The 17,202-nt window shown below is 47.8% G+C and overlaps 1 protein-coding gene across 23 annotated transcripts in view; it reads left to right on the forward strand.

Annotated features, from left to right (window-relative positions):
• Positions 1-17,202, forward strand: part of LOC11175788 (putative transcription factor capicua) — a 55,114-nt gene that overhangs the window by 18,783 nt on the left and 19,129 nt on the right. For 17 of the 23 annotated variants that reach the window (XM_061642418.1, XM_061642438.1, XM_061642439.1 and 14 more), the window contains 2 exons: positions 7,098-8,707; positions 14,917-16,788. In XM_061642418.1, coding sequence (XP_061498402.1) covers positions 15,263-16,788 — 1,526 coding nt within the window. In that variant the 5' untranslated portion in view covers positions 7,098-8,707; positions 14,917-15,262. Of the gene's footprint in view, positions 1-2,301; positions 2,442-4,379; positions 4,537-7,097; positions 8,708-14,916; positions 16,789-17,202 lie in introns of those variants that run through there. The other 6 variants (XM_061642431.1, XM_061642428.1, XM_061642430.1 and 3 more) reach the window with 3 other exon arrangements.

Consider the following 17,202-nt stretch of genomic DNA (forward strand, 5'->3'; position numbering starts at 1 on the left):
GACGCCTCTTCTTCAAACGCGCGCGTCCGATGCAATCGCAGCTCCCTTGCAACTCTCCGTCCGGGGAACGATGGCCACCGACAGGAGAAGAAGGAAAGGGGTGGTAGGGGGGGGGGGGGTTGAGGTGGTTTAAAAGCGAATAAACAGAAGCAAAAAAAAAGCGTTGGAAACGATCCATCTACTTTTAGTCTTGACCGTGGCAACTGTCGTTTTCGAAGTGTACGGGATGACGGGACGATGGTCAGTGGAGAGGGAAGAAGGAAAAGAAAGGCCACGACGAGCGAGTCAAACACAGCTGTCAAATCCACTACTCACCTACCATAAGCTACCGTAGGGAGAAGGGTGGGGGGTGGTCGAGCAAGATAACAGACCAGCTGCAAGCGGCGAGATAACGACGACGAGACGCGCGATGATCATCGCCCGCGCTGCGGCGACTAACAAGCGTTACTTAAGCGTGTAACGTGGGCGCACACTCTAGCACACGAGTACCGTGGACAGTCTCACAGTCGCGCAAACAAAAAACGCGTCACCAGTAAGCGGCGCGGCTCTCTCTGCTGTTTGCTGCTGCAGGCGGCAGTTCCCCGACATTTCAATCAGCCGACCATCATCATCCTTATCGATGTGTGTTTGATGGCGGTTGATATTTGATTAGTTGCGCGTTCGTCTCTTGCCCGCGGCTGTTGCTGATTGTGATTGTTGGCTCGCACTATCTATCGCATAGCCAATTATTGTCGGTAGACTTACTGGTGTGTAAGCCACCGTTCAAACACGACGGATAGCGTTACACCGATACCACCGTGCATCGTACGAGTTGCTCGGAATGGCCATTGGTTCTGAATAGTGCACAGTGGTTCACCTCAGTGCGTTGGGCGGACTTTTCAATGTTCTGCTCGTGTGTTTTGTCTAGCACAGCAATTATTGACTAGTTGGGATTCATGAATCTTTCGTTGTGATTCATTCATGTGAGTCTTCAGTGATGAGTGATACGAATCTTGAATCGAATCTTGAAAGATTAATGAAATTCCAAGGGTTAATTAACCTCTAAAGATTCAAGAATCTTCAATGATTCATGCATCTCTAAAAATTCAAGAATCTTCAATGATTCATGAATCCTTTAAGATTTATAAATGTATAGGGATTCGTGAATCTTTAGAAACACGTAAGAGTTTCAAAATATTCTATTTGCGAGCTCCCATGGTACAGTGGTTAATTCGCATTAATTAATAACATGCCCGTCTTGGGTTCATGCCTCGCATGGACCGTCTCCGAGTAGCATAATAAACTATCCGGCTGCCAAAAAGTCTCGAAGGCCTGTATAGAGGCCGGCATGCCAAAGTTGATTCGTCAATAAGAAGAATAATAAGATGTTGAAGCTCTATGAATCTTTAGAGATTTATGGATCCCTAAAGATTCGTGAATCTTTCGAGATGTATTAATCTGTTGAGATTCATGAATCTTGCCAACCGACATTCAGATTTATTCAATCATTTCAAAGATTAACTCAGATTCATGAATCTGAATCAGATTTACCCATCACTAACATACATATACCCTAGTTTTATCGGCCAATGCGATCGCTCAGAATTTAACTACTGTGTTGGACACCCAGATGGCGTCACCGTAATAATAATTATATAATTTATCATTAATTTATTCAGTGCATTCAGTTAAATCCAAGTTCTGAGGAGATTAAAACAACAAAAGATCACAGTTAAAAGTGATTCTCAAACAATATTCTAAACAATAATTGTGTTCATAATATATTTGTAACAAGGCAAATTAATTTCAATACGTGCACATAATGTAAAAGAAGAATAACGTACCTTTCTAAAGGTGTTTATACAATGTAGCTTCTATGTATAAACTACATAAATAGTTGCTTTAATAATTAAATTAAAACGAAATGTCCTGAAACCATGAAATTGGCTAAACATCTTTAATACGAATAAAATCCTTCGACATTGTCAATCGATAGTAATTAAATATACCATCTTAAATTCGCCCCCCAACGCTCACATACACCCCACTGTGCGGTGGCGTTGGTGTGTTTGCGCACACCAGTTTAAACCCAACACAAAAAGCTATGTGTTCGAGTTGTGTTCTACAGCTACAACCCTAACCCTTCATCAGCGCACAGTTCACAATTTGCGATCGTCTACAGAGCGCGTTCGTTTACAGTGTGTTTGTTCTACCGAAATGTATCGCTGCTTGTGAATGGAAACACGTTACATTGATATCCCTCGCCGCTGTCGCCACCGCCGCCACTGTGTGCGCCTTGGTGTAGTGTAAACGTTTCTGCCATCTCTCAGCAGCAGCGCTCGCCTCACCGCTCGGTATGGCCGCCACGTTCGTTTGCGAGACAGATGGCGCTGTTTACCGTGCGCTCGGTGACGCACGTGAGTGCTGCTTACTATGTGTGGTTCGAGGCGATGTCTCAACTGGTGAGTGTGGAAGAGTATGGAAAGAATTTGGGCGTTAAATTCAAAGGAGAATGGGCATTAGATGATGTGGTAAAAATACTAAACATGTAGCCATAATGCCATAATACTACAAAGCTGTCAAATTGTGATGAAAATCGTCCCTTCCCGCGCTTTCAAGCTGCAATGTTATAAACATTGCCAACTGATGAACAAATTTATTGCAAAACGGACATTAGATTGCTTTTATCACACAGTTTTTTTTACGTTTAAGCAGAACGCTCAACTCTCGTTTGCCGCCGACGACCACCCTCTGTTTGGTTTACGTCATCAGCTCAGTCGCTCTCTGGCTGGGCTGGCACGGGTCTGTGGTTTGTGCCAAAGCAAAACAGTAGCGTTAATGGAAAAGCTCTCGGCGGCAGCGGCAGTGTTATTTGTGTGTGTATACAAACGTGCGGCAACGGGGCCTCACTTTGTCCTTTATCTTAACCGTTGACATTGATGAGTTGACATTGAAACCAGCAGAGTTTGCGCGCGCGTTATGTTGGTTTTTGATGCACTCCCCCCCTACCATCACTGGCACGCTTTGCCGCCTTTTTGGTGGTGAATTTCACGAATTTGGTTTAGTGTAGTAACCTTTTGGGGGGCAACTACCGAAAACAACGCGCAGCAAGCATTTAGCGGCGGCGTGTTGTGCCTCGCGTTTGCTATTTAACAACGCGGCTGCGCCTGTGTGCGATGTTGTGCTGACTCCGCGTTTTGCCTGACAGAGGTAACTACTGACACAAACATACAGACACACAAACGTGTCACTAATCTACTCCGTGGATGGGAAGGTATTCGCGAAAGCAGCAAAGATTTTGTAGGCAAATGTTTTAGCCAAAAAAAAACGGTCCACATTTCCCGGTCACGTTTAAAGAGCGTCTCGGCTCTGCCCACTTTCACAGCGTGAAAAGAAAGACGTCAGGACCCGCGGGTGCCATTTTTTTGTTGTATTTTCCCGGGTTGGCGGGCAATTTGCGTAATGATGTTAGGTAATGGTATTTACTATTAGCTTTGCTCTAGCACTGGCGTCTGTTCTACCCGAGAGAAACAATAAAACACACCGATATGTATTTTTAAAAGGGAAAATACCAACAGATCTTCTGCGGCTTGATGCTGCTCGTACACGTTTTTACGCTTTGTGTCGACTGAAATGAATCGTTTAGTAATAGAGGTAGTAGTATACGGTTGAGTGCAGAAACCCGCTTTGCGTGCGCTACATTGATTCATCCTGCTCTGGCACTGCAGCACTGACTGATGGAAAGGGGCATCTCAAACAAAAGAATGACACACAATAGTGTGGAGCGCCGTTGCGCAGTGAACGGGAAAGAAGTGCAATTAAATGAAACTGAGCCCCAACCGCCATTCCCAACGCGTAAAACCAGCACTGCAAGAACTCGGTCGCAGTGGGACACATAAAGCGAGAGAGAGAGAGAGAAAGAGCTAGCGCGCGGACGTCCAGATGTCGTATCGTGGTGTTCCGCTGTTGTTAGTCAACCATTTTGCTGATCGCGAGAACTCAACCCTTCTGTCTTCCGCCGCCCACTTTTACCACTACTCCACCCAGTGATACGACATCGCGACCATTTGCCATTTCTTTTGATCCGTTTTCTGTTCGATGGGGTTTCGTTTGTGTAAACTTTGCCAGTGGAAGTTTGTGTTGGCAGCGTAAACATGCCTCTACTCTTTGGGTTGTTTGTAGTGCATCCAACACTCACAGTTGTCCGGTGAAATAGTAGACGGTGAAGAAGTAGAACAGCAAAACGTGGGAATGAAGAAACACAACAACAAAAAACAAACATGAAGAATGCATCACACTGCAATTGATGTTTTAACACACACACATCGGTCGTGCATTAATGAGTAATAAAGTGTATTAATGTACCGTTTTCCTTTCTCTCTTTCTCACTCTATTTCCAGATCCGATCACAGGAGGAACCAATTTTCACCCCGAGACAGCGAGCGACAGTCCAAGGGGGGTGGCTTACACTCGATGGGCAAGAAGAACAGGAATCACGATCCAAGGGCATCGTCTCAACCTCCATACGTGGAATGGAAACTTTTTCTACCGATTCCTGTATGACGCATTTCTGTCTCTCGATCGCGTTCTCTCTCTCTCCTTCTTGTTGTCTTGTAGTTGGCACCTACCCTGTGACGCCTTGTGTAGAGTAGCGTGCCAGCTGCTGCCGGTGTGTGTGGTGATGCTGATGTGTACATCCTAACGGGTTGACGGAAGGAATGCTCTCTTGATTAATTATTAGAGTGTCTCTGCGCGTGGTGGAAAAAAGGCCATCAGGAAATTGCATCGGTTGGGAATGGGAGGAAAATGAAGAACATTCGCCACCAAGCGCTGTGGGCTGGGCAGGCTGCCAAACGGCTTCGGCGAGCTGGTTGGGAACACCTCCTTCGAATGTCGTTCTGCGCCGTGACGATATTAATCCGACTTGACTCTTGATAAACGCGCGTGTGTGTTGTGCTTAGACCAGGACAAGTCATGTACATCAGCTACGAAGCTCTTGCAGACATGATTAAAAAGAATTGAAGAATAACGTGATGGTGCCAGAAGCGGGCGTAATTTTTTTGCTTTGAATAAAAAATCCGTACCACTGAAACACACGGATTTCCATCTTTATCATTTTTGCACCCCTGCATCATAATGACCTGTTTTAGTTCGTATTATTTGTGCTAGTATACGAACCTAAATATGACCATTGCAGATTTGACACACTAAGCGACGAACTTCTAATCGGATTTGATCTTACACTTGATCGTTAACAAATGAAGCATTGGTCATGTGTGGATTTTCCCTTATTTTTTGTGTAAATAGGAATCACGTACACCTCAAACAAAGAAACTTGAGAATTAATCTAGTAGGATGCTTTATGTTTGCTACATCCGTTCCAACAATCTCACCAGAGCATCTCCGTCCGTGCTTTACCAATCTACCTTCCATCTGGCTTGCCTGTGCCTGTAATACCTCACCCAATCCTCGAGGTAGGTTACGGCACAACATCAAAAAAGTGCTCCAGTGTTAACCAATCGGCGCACTAGATTGTAATGTAAATCCAAACTTACATATTCAACAGAGCCTTTGTCCCTCCAGTGAGTGCCAGTGTTGATGTGACTCGTCCGTTCTAGTGTGACCCATCATCGGTTTCTCCATCGCTTTTTCCCCCCTAAATCATCGCACACACCACTGCACACACTTGGCGGATTTTTCCGCTGCCGTTTCTTTTTTTCTTTCGCTCTCTCGCTCTCTCTCTCTCTCTCTCTCTCTCTCTCTCTCTCTCTCTCTCTCTCTTTCTCTTTCTCTATATCACTCCATATATATATACCGAGGTTGTTGTATCGCAGTTAGCGTTGGGGCCTGTGCGTTCTCTTTGTTGTACCATAATCCCACCTTGCACCCTTACCACCCCCTTCCGCTCGTTCGTGTCGGTTTGGTACGGTTAAAATTCGCGATCGCCATCACGAATCTTGCTGCTCTCTGCAGCTGATGTCATCGTTCTTCCTCTTTGATTCACCCCATTCGCACACACACGGGCGCGCGCTCGAATTGCTTTGGAACGGCGTTGCAGCAACATGCACGATAAAGGCAACAAAATACGCGCGCGCTCTTTCTCTGTGCCCTTTTCTGTGGTGCTTGCGGAGAATGTATGGGGAGATAGGCAGACGAAGCAGCATAGAGCATCATCATCCCGTGAGCTGGGTGTATGGGAGCGTTCTGAAAACAAAAAACCGCTGTTGCTTGATAGGGCACTTGAACGTTCGTCGCTTGCTGGGATTTAGTTTTCACTTGACAGGACAGACGGGAGACCGTATTAGTGACGTGATTTGTGGAGCGCACTCACGACTCCTATCCGACTCCGACTGTTGTTGGTCCGATACCGTTGCCGGCAAAATCGGAACCACTAGTTCCGCCCGGAGCCGGAGTCGTCCGCAGTCTTCCGGAGTCGCTAGGAGTTGTCCGGAGTCGTCCGGAGTCGGAGTCGTTTGAAGTCGTCCGGAGTTGCTGGAAGTCGTCCGGAGTCGCTGGAAGTCGTCCGGAGTCGCTCGAAGTCGGAGTCGTTTGAAGTCGCCCGGAGTCCGAATGGTTTGAAGTCGTACGGAGTCGTCCGGAATCGTCTGAAGTTGCCCGGAGTCGTTCGGAGACGGTGTCAACCATAGTCCGGACGACTCTGGACGACTTCAAACGACTCCGTCTCCGAGCGACTCCGGACGACTACGCACCACTTCACAAGACTCCGGACGACTCCGGATGACTCCGAGCGGCTCCGCATGACTTAGGGCGATTCCAGACGGCTCCAGACGATTCCGAACGACTCCGGATAATGCTGGTCGGACCTATATTAGTCGACTCCAGAATGTTTGCCAACTTTACCCATCACTAGACCGTATTACAGACTTCCGTTTCTCGCAGATCCTGTGGTAGGAGATAACCTTAGGAAGGCAAGCATGCACAGCGTCGTTGTGTGTGTGAGAGAGAACTGTCGTTTGGGATTCATATTGAGAGTTTATTTTCGGTGACGTGCCGTGAAAACTGCACGTGATGTATAAATGGTTGCATTATAGTAGTAAGTTACACTAAACATGCTATATCACTTTTTCCCCCGTTTGCTCGTTCCCTTCGTTCCACAGGCCGATGATGTTTACTACGTGAACTGTTGTTTGGTTGTTTGATTATAAAGTGTACAGTGACACGATGCGTGTGCATAAGTGTGTGTGTGTGTTTGTGTTTATGTATCGTGAGTTTGTAAATATAGTAGTAGTCCAGCAGAGCAGCAGCAGCAGCAATCCACCACCACCCCCCTCTCCTCTATAGGCTGTTCTTCTCCGGTGCAATAGTGTGCAATTGTAAATATAAACGCGACTCTTCTTCTCCAACCAACAGTGCAATAGAAGTGACAGTTATAATCGTGCCCAAGTAGCACTAAATGGTTCGATGCAGTGCTTGCGCGTGTGTGCGTTATCACTCCTTGAAGTGTAGGAGTGCGTGTCACAGTGTATAAGTGCGGCCAGAGTGCGTGATGTGATTAGGTGCAACGGGGAGGTTTTTTTTGTTTCTTCAATAAAAAAAGATCAGTTCTTAAGTTATGTGACACACCTCGCGCACCTGTTTCCGCTTTGGCTTATTGTTTCGTTGCCAAGCGTGTGTGTATGTGTGGGGTGCGAGCGTTTTGTTGTGTATGCATCAGGTGAATGTGGTATCGTCGCGTCGGTGCCGTTGTTGTGTGGTGGCCACCGCTCGTTTGCAGCAGCAGTAGATGGAATCCGCCGCGTGCCCGTGTCTGTCCGCACGGTGAGACCATGGTCCCAGCAGCAACAACAGCAACAACAACAACAATGGGCATCATCGTCCGGCGATGGACGCGGTGTGCATGTGTCAAGCCGTAAAGCCCCCCCCCGCACCGTGTGCGCGTGAGTGTTGTGCGGGGTTGTCCGTTCGGCGGGTGTGTAGTGCAATGATACGATAATGGTGTTGGTGCATGTCGCATCCCGCGCTACTACGCTACTTGCCGTTTGCCGTTGCTGTGTAGGAGGCGTTCGCAGCGGGGCAGCAGCGTCGACACCACCGAGCCCGAAACAAAACAGAAAACCAACGGCCACAGCGAGCGCGGTGGCGTCGTGTTGATGTTGAGACCCAGCGGAGAAGGAAGGGGTGGTCCCCAGTTGGCGAGAAAGTGGGCCGACGACGTGTTTCCATCGCCAGTTTTTGCCCATGCAGTCGTCAAGACGGGGTTTAGGAAGGAGGAAATGAATCAAACGGTCGTGCGTCGTGAATTTCTGTATGTGTGTGTGTGTGTTTGCGTGTTTTGTGCATCGACAAGCAAATCATTTTCACGCTTGATGTGTAGCGAAGTAGTAGCAGAGTGAAGCAAAGAAACAGCATCACAAACCCGCGAAAGTGGGGGGAGGGGGAAGGGCACGCACGCGAAACAATAATACCTCGGCTGCCGCCCCGCGTTTGTGAATCCTTGTGAAGTAGCTTGACAACAAACAAACAAACAAATAAACAAACGTAAAACCCGAACCACGACGCACAGCAGCGACAACTGCTGCAGTACACAGCGGGCGGCACATTACGACAACACCTTTGGGAAGTTTGCCGCAAGCTTTGACAAACACAGTCGCACTGCAAGGACGTGTGTTTAGTTCGGGAAGCAGCAGCAAGCCGCTAGGCGGCAGCTTAACCGTCAAATCAGTGGAGTGAAGCGACAAAGTACAACAGCAAGGATAGATACTGCAAGGTAAGTTATGAGTTATTCATAGCAAATTCAAAAATATAAAAAGACACAAGAAAACGTTGAAGCAATAAAAGAAAAGAAACATTATCCATTGGGAAATGGACTGTGCCTATCTTGTTAGGTATGGACAAACAAGTCTGTCGAACGATCGAGTAAAATGTACTAATTGTCGGTGTAGTGATTATTAAAACAGTCGGAGACCAACACATCCCAATTGTCCCGACTCTAAACCTTTGCCATTTTCCTTCGCATCTGTAGGTGTACGTGTGTGTGTGTCTTGGCACTGCTTATTCCGATGGGGCCCTGAACCGCATGGTTCTGTGGTGTTGTGTTGCCAAGCAATTGGACAGACACGCTGCTCTGGCCGCCCCAAACAGAGTGCACCCAGAGCCGAGCCACCAGAAGCAACAACAAAAACACGTCCACTCGAACCATCCTGCCCTACTATACCTACTACGGTCAGCGTTTCTTACGCAGGAGGGCGAAGCAATGAAACAGAGAGAAACAAAGATGAACAGAGAGCATAGCAGAAAGGGTTAATGAACGGTAAAAGGAGCGCGAGAGCGCGGGGGGGGGGGGGGGGGGCTCGGGTGGTGCCTGTGTAAACACAGTGCTGGCTATATTTACTTTAAATTTATATTTATAAATCCTCCACCGGAGAGATGTGCGAGAGAGCCCATCCATTTGTAGGTTCTCGGTGTGTTGCTGCTCTGGCCTCTAGGGAAACGGGGCGTTTTATGTTGCAGAAAGTGTGTCTGTGTGCCTGCTCTGATGGAAGCGTAAGGAACACACACACACACCCTATCGTGTACACATTGGAGCTCCCCGGACGGGGATGGAGTACAAGGTGCATCTTCGTCTGCTTAACGGTTAATGATGGTTGGGGCAGGTAGCATGGTGACCCTGCGACGACGAATCACGTCTCAAGCTAAGGGGCGAGAGTAAAGCGGCTTTGCACCCCGCGCCTGCAGAGGGGGAGGGAGCTGTGTGGAATGACATCGATTTCAGAGTCGATGGGCAAAGGGATGAAGATAATGTCTAATGCTCACGTCAAAAGAAAATGACCACAGCATAACAAAGCAACGCGCAGAAGCGGAGATCGGATCGCGATCCACATGCGCGCACTGCCTCAAGGAGGGCCTTTTGCTCGATCGCAGCTGATAGAACGATTGACAGAGAGAGAGGGAGGGAGAAAGCGAGGGAATAAAAGAAACAAAAACGCGAAGATGAGCACAATATCAATTAATACGTATCATTGCACGAAAGGATGCTGACACAGTGGATTGCGTTCTTGTTGCACATTTTTGCACGTTTTTGCACAAGTAGTGGAAAAAACCGGTACCGTTTTCCGAAAAAGGAGAAGCATTTGAAGAAATACATAATGCACATGCAACAGGGTGCCCCCTTATACTAAACTTGTTTGTGGAGTTTATTTGCCCAGCACCGGCGAAGTATGCAATATGTAGGGACACTGCGCATGGTAACATGGGCATGGTTGATAATTAAATACATTGTATTTTCAACGGGGTGTGCTATGTGAATGAGTTGTCATCATTATTAAGCACACATCTGGCGAACGAACTGCAATGAGAACGATTATAAAATATTGTACTCCGATGATTGAAGCATCACAGCACCAAATTGGGAAAGATGGACACTCTGTCATGAGGGGAAGCGAATTTTAAAATATTTTTCTTTTTTATTTGCTATGTATGAATTTTTGGGACATTTTTTGGGCAAGGGACAATAAAGTTCCTTGTTGCAAGCATTGCCATTAGAAAGAAAGAAAATCCCAGTGAAATCAACAGCCATAAATTATGCTACTCTTTGCGCTATCGCTGATGAACCAATATCCTGGTCGACTTCATCCGGAGTCGTCTGGAGTCGTCCGGAGTCGTTCGGAGTCGTCTGGAGTCATCTAGAATCGGCTGCAGACGGAGTCATCCGGAGTCATTGGAGTCAGCCGAGGTTGGCCTGTATAGGAAGTGCACGCGCAAAGTGAAAGACAAAAAAACACAACGTAAGGAAATGTTTGATCACAAGCACATTAAACCACATGGCTCCTGTTGACTTCGACCAACTCCGGTTCCGAACGACTCCGGACGACTCTGGACGACTCGGACGACTCCAACTACGGGCAACTCCGGACGACTCCGGACGACTAAGGACAACTCCAAACGACTCCAGACGACTCCGGCCGACTTCGAGCGACTCCGGGCGACTCCGGGCGACTTCGGACGACTCCGGCCGACTTCGAGCGACTCCGGGCGACTCCGGGCGACTTCGGACGACTCCGGACTACTCCGCGTGACTTCGGACTACCACGACTCCGGGCGGATCTAGTGGTTCCCTTTTGCCGGAGTCGGAATCGGACTAACAATAGTCGGAGTCGGATCGGAGTCGTGAGTGCGCTCCGTACAGCACATCACTAGTATGTATTATCATTACACGCTATGAAACCCTAACTGTTGCTGGCCAGTTTCCAGCAGTGACCCTCTGCTAAGGTTTGTAATATGCACGCAATCGCAACAGCCGTGTTGGTGGTGTGTTTCGTTATCATGTGTTGCACGTTTAGTGTAATAGAACAATGTATACCAAACACGACCCTTGTCAAAACTGAAATTGTTTATTAAAATGCGTTAAAATGTGGATTACGTTCCCTTTTTAAATAAATGAGCACCTTTTATAAAACATTTGCCACTCATTCAATGAATTCTGTCCCATTCAAACTGCCTTTGGTGTTCTTGATGGTTTTGCTCCGTTCGCTGCTGGCATTCACTCTCTCCTGCACCACCATAACCACCCAACCTAAACCCTCCGTAAGCGTCACTTTTATCATTGCTTGATATAAAAGCTACGGTTTTCTATGACCTTGGCACATGTGTGTGTGTATGTGTGTGTGTGTGTGCGTGATGTAAAATGTGTGCTGAAAATATCGCACATACCGTTACGACGTGTCATTCCATCCCTGCATCCAGCCCATTTTTATGCCCACGATGCTGAAGCAAGGAAAAAGAATATCAAAGCTTTGTTTCATTGTGCCAACGGCGATAGGACGGGGCCCACGTTTTCTAATGCGTAAATTAAAGCTCTTTCGCTCATGTATTGAGCGGCCCTAGAGGTGGTTTATTACACTTGGAAGCTTACAAAAGAGACGGCAAAGTGCGTCAATCTTACACACACACACACACGCGTTATCAAGCCAAAATCCTTCCAGGCATTTGCTGTGCGTAAGAAGCGTTACCGCCCGATCACCTTCCTTGCTGTCTACCGTCAATCTTTTGGTTCCAATGGCTAAATGCGGCACAAAAGCTCTGTTTGATCCCCATGCAGTAGTGCCTTCTACCTCTTTAGGGGAGGGAGGATTTTGCGATAAATCCTTTTTCGATTGCGTTCGGATGCTTGTGCTTCCCGGCCATAAATAGAGTATTTAGCTTTTTTTATAATACCCAACACTTTGGCGATGTATGTTGTTGTGTGGAGTCGAACGTATCCACCACCCAAGGAGGAACTTTCGTGGAAGGAATAAAGAAGCTCGATTGCTTTTAACGATCATCTTCCCACACACACACACCCAGGGGAGTAAAGGGAGATTAAAATGTAATATCCTCCCGTGCATCGATAGAACGGTCGTGACCCTAGCCTGTGCCAAGCGAAAGCTATGTTGGCCAACATTTGTAATATACACCCATTGTTAAAAACCACTCCATTTGGCTCCTAACAATTGCATCCAGGCGTCTTTTTTGTTCAGTTAGAAAGGGGGAAATTCCTCTCATCATCACGCCAGCGACGAACATTGTCTTTCGTGACAAGATTTCAATCGGCAAACTTATGCTATTGATGTCAGTGTTACTTACTTACTTATCCGGTGTCGGTGTTAGCAATAAAAATATGTTTGCAAACACTTTTCATAGCATACACGATTCTCTTATATCATACGGCGAGACAGTTTGGGAAGGAAACAAAAAATAGTACACAAGTAGAAGGGTTTCTTCCATAAAAGAGATCATGGGAGATGATTGCTGGGCGGTTCCGTGGTACAACTCGAACGACTCAACAACATGCCCGTCATGGGTTCAATCCTAGAATGGACCGTCCCCCCGTAGCAAGCATTGACTATCCGGCTGCGTGGTAATGAATTAAGTCTCGAAAGCCTGTTGGTATAGGCCGGCATGTCCGCGTAAGGCGTTACGCCAAATAGAAGAAGAAGGGAGATGATTGTTAAGATGACAAAACGTGCCCAAAACGAGACTACAAGCTTAAATATTGGAGTGCAATGAAGGAGCAGATTGGTAATGTATCGAGATTTACTACACATTCTTGATTTACGTACTGTGAGCAAGAATAGATTTTAGAGAGCCCGAACTTGACGTACGAACCTTTTAGAATAAAAAACTGGTGACAATGTAGCATTTTAAGTAAGAGATACTTGCTTGCATATTTTGAGGCTTTCGTTTATTATCCTGTGCCTTCTTTCGCCAATCTATTTCTCCCGATCCTTACGGTGACCGTCTTGACCCTGTGTCTTGCCTTACCTCTCTGTTGTTGTGGACAACTCAGATGGATTTTGAGGTATAAGTCTTGATGTGTATAATAACATGATCAGCCCATAGCTTTTCGTTGTGGTGCCTGCTCCAATCTCCCTCTACACATATGGGACCGAAAGTCCTTCTGAGCATCTTCCTCTTCAACGCGGCTAAGAAGATTTCGTCGGTTCTATAGCCCGTGACAGGTGAAATCATGACTTCAAAAGTGCGTTCACCTGTGCGTTTCGTCATCCCAATACAGGTCGGGATTTTTTAGTAGGATCACTGATGGTCCTCTGCTGTTTGTGCTTGATCCCAATGAGGCCTATACCATCAGCATATAGCAAGATCTAGGATGACTAAAGATGTTTCCCGAAGGGTTTACCCTCGCGTCACGGATAGCCCTACCTAGCGCCAGGTTGAACAGGATACAGACGAGTCTATCCCATAAAATTTGGCAGAAAACTCTTTAGGCTCTCTTAACAGTAACTCTTGATAGCTGAGAGTTTTCCATCAATCTTCACTTGAGAAGGTACCCTTGGGTCATAGTCATTTATCAGTTTGGTCTCGGGATTTTACAAGAACACATTGCGACATACATTTCTCACGACGTGGCTATGGCTGTGACACTGAATGTTGTTGTAATAGTTTAGAGAGCCTTTGGTTCCAACGGAGTTCTTTCGCCTCTACTGTGACACTGAAGCAACCCGTCAGAAGTTAATCAGTAGTCAACTATTTTCAGTCCCAATTGACGTTTGGTTCGCCTAAACAATACTGATTCACAGTAAAATGTTGTAGTACTAACTACCATTCCCCTTTCGAATGGGCTGTTAACATCGATCAGCTTCCTCCTTTACACATCATTATACCCATTAATGCCGTCTTGTGTGTATGTGTTTTTTTTTTCTAATTACTATTGTATTCCACACCTTCCTCCACACAAATGACCCGGATCATGAGGGGAACCGGGCTAGCAATGTTGGCAACAACCTGAAGACGCGCAATGAATGCATAGGCAGTGAAAATCTCGCACCTATTTGCATATCTCACACGAAGCCTCCCTCAATCATATTCCGACACCGGCGGATGTCACTAATCACTGCCGATCGTTTAGCGCGCGATCGTGCTGTGCGGAGGAGATTTGAATTTACATTTACACTCCACCCACGGCGAATGATGATCGAAAGTAAAACCTCCTCGCATTGCGGTGTGCAAAACCGTTCGGCTTATTTCCCGGACAAGTGGCCGCTACTATCGCGCTACAATCGTTATCGAGTTGTTGCATTCGGTGCAATCTATTTCCAGCCCACAATCAGTCGTGGGAAGTAGCAACGCGCATCGCCCCAGTGCTCGATCGATACGCGATGCTGTCTGGTTGTGAAAATCTCGCACTTAGAAAGACGCCGCCCTCGAGGTGCTTTAATTGCCGCTGGCTCTTGAGCCCCGGGGCACTACTGGCATTCCAGTGCGTTTCGTTTGTCGGTGTGCCTACCGCATAATGTACGATTTCTCCCGGCGCCCATTGAGTTCTCTCTATTGCTATCCGGCTTTGACACTCCGGTCGATCACGGCTGAACCATGGGGAACTCTCTTTATAGATGGTTAAAAATAGTTTATGTAAAGCAGTTTGTGGTGTAGTAGATTGATGAGCATACTCTAATATTTTTTTTTTCTTTTTCTTTTTAGACAATTCGGAACATTGATATACTCCGAAAAACGATATTCGTAGAACGAGACAGACGAAAAGTACACAGAACCGTCGACAAAATTGCACCGTGATCATAATCGCTTTCACAATGGCGGACTCTGGTAAAAGGATGGCAGTGTTGTCCATGTAGTGTAGAAGTCGCCATAAAGCTAATCGAGCGCCTAAAGAAAACAGGTAGCGCCACCAGAAGATAGGAGAAGCGAACACAAAAACAGCATTTAAAAAAAAGCAGAAAATAGCATATATTCAAACATTAGCCATAGGAGCGAAAGTGCCAAGCCTTGATGCGGCCCGTTCTGCCCAACCTGCACAGCTGGGGCAAGCATGATACCGCAAAAACAACCGCCGCCAGCATCATCATCAGCATCATCGTCGTCCTCATCGCCATCGCACCGTCAACAGTCCGTGAATGCTAGTGTCACAGTGGCCCACAGCAACAGCTCCAGCATGACAACGACCGTCGTCGCCGTTAGCACCGGTCCCGGAACGGCAGCGACGGTCGGTCCATCCTCCGGGACAACGACGACGGTAGCAGCGGCGTCGTCGGCCGCGTCCGAGAAACCCGTCACCCAGAATGCGACACCACGACAGCACCCGAAAAAGCGCAAGTTCGATCTTGCCGAGCTGGAGGAAATGGAATCACATCGGCCGGTACCGCCGCCCCCGCTGCCAGTTCCACCGGCCGCCACGCCCGCACTGTCGCCTCCGGGCGGGTCCAACGGAGCGAAACAAGCGACAACACAGCCGATGGACACCGGAGGAGGAGGAGGAGGAGGAGAGGATGACAGAGAGGCCGGGAATCGTGGTGTGCTGTACGAGCAGTCTGCTGTCGCATCGCCACACGCATCTTCTACCGGAAACATCGCGGTATTTAAGAACGGCGAGCCAGAGGAAAACGGAACCTTTGGTGCGTACCATCATCAGCAGCAGCATCATCACCACCACTATGGTGCTACCAATGGTAGTTTTGGTAGGGAAGGTGACAGCCCTGGCAACCATCATGCCACCGACGTACGGACAGGCAACAGCATTTCCACGTATGATGCGCCTGTGCACCATTCGGACCGATCGCACCGTGAGCCGGTGGACAGTCGGGAGCGGATCGTGATGAACTCGGTTAGCCACCGGTCGCAGCCAAGCAGCAGTCCCGGTCAGGGCCCGCAACCAGCCGGTTCACCCGCAAGCAACGGTGCCACGGTGGTACACAACGCACACCAGCACCACCGTGGCAGTCCGGGCGCAATGATCAATCTCACCTCCGTCCCGACCACTGCAACGCTGCTAACGATGGTACCGGCCGGTGGGAAGGCACACCAGATGCAGCAGCAGCAGCGTTCGTCGCTCTATCCGCATCAGCTTCACCAGCACCAGCAGCTTGCGTCGGGGCGGCAGAGTCCGGGCATGATGATCGCTGCCAGTAGTAGCATAAGCAGTAGCACTAACAGCAGTACCAGTAGCATTAATAAGTGTAGCAGTAGCAACAACGGTGCCACCCTGACCTCTTCCCCCTCTCCCTCCTCCTCCTCCTCGTCCACCATCGCCACGATGAATCGATCTCAGAGCTATACCATTTCCACGATCACGCTGCAGCCGCAGCCGACCGCGTCGACGGCAGCGTCACCGTCACCCGGTGCCATCGAATCATCTAGCCAGCTGCATCAGCACCAGCAACAGCATCCAGCGATCGGACACAATCGGCAGATACTGCTTGCGGTCGATCCTGCCACAATAAGGCACCATCAGCAGCAGCAGCAGCAGCAGCAACAAATTTTACGATTGCAGCCTTCGTCCGCCACACCGGAGGCGTATTACGTGAGCAGTAAGAAGCTGCACACGATGCCATCGTACGGGTAAGTTTAAGCGACAGACGGCGCAAAAAAGTGTTGCATTAAATAGGGAAGCTCCATACATCGACGGCGAACCTCTCTCTCTATCTCTCTCCGATGCACGTTTCTTGTCCTGCACGTTGTTTGCGCACCGCCAAACCACGATTGGAATTGCTAACTCAAGCGAGTAGAATATAGAATTTGGTCGTAAACAAAAAATACTATCATGTAACGGAAACGCAATTGGTTCAAATAGAACCTCACAAACTTGCCTCATTCATTGCATTCGTAGTTTTCGCGATTCACGCCCTACCGCTCCAGATTCGACGGTTCCTTTTTTGCAATGATGATTGTCTGAATACAAACATTACGGTACAGACCTTCGTTAAAAACATTCGGCGTGCTAATTTGAATACTATACGCCTTGAGCGGGATGGA

Source organism: Anopheles gambiae, chromosome 2, assembly GCF_943734735.2.
Source record: "Anopheles gambiae chromosome 2, idAnoGambNW_F1_1, whole genome shotgun sequence".
Lineage (NCBI taxonomy): Eukaryota > Metazoa > Arthropoda > Insecta > Diptera > Culicidae > Anopheles > Anopheles gambiae.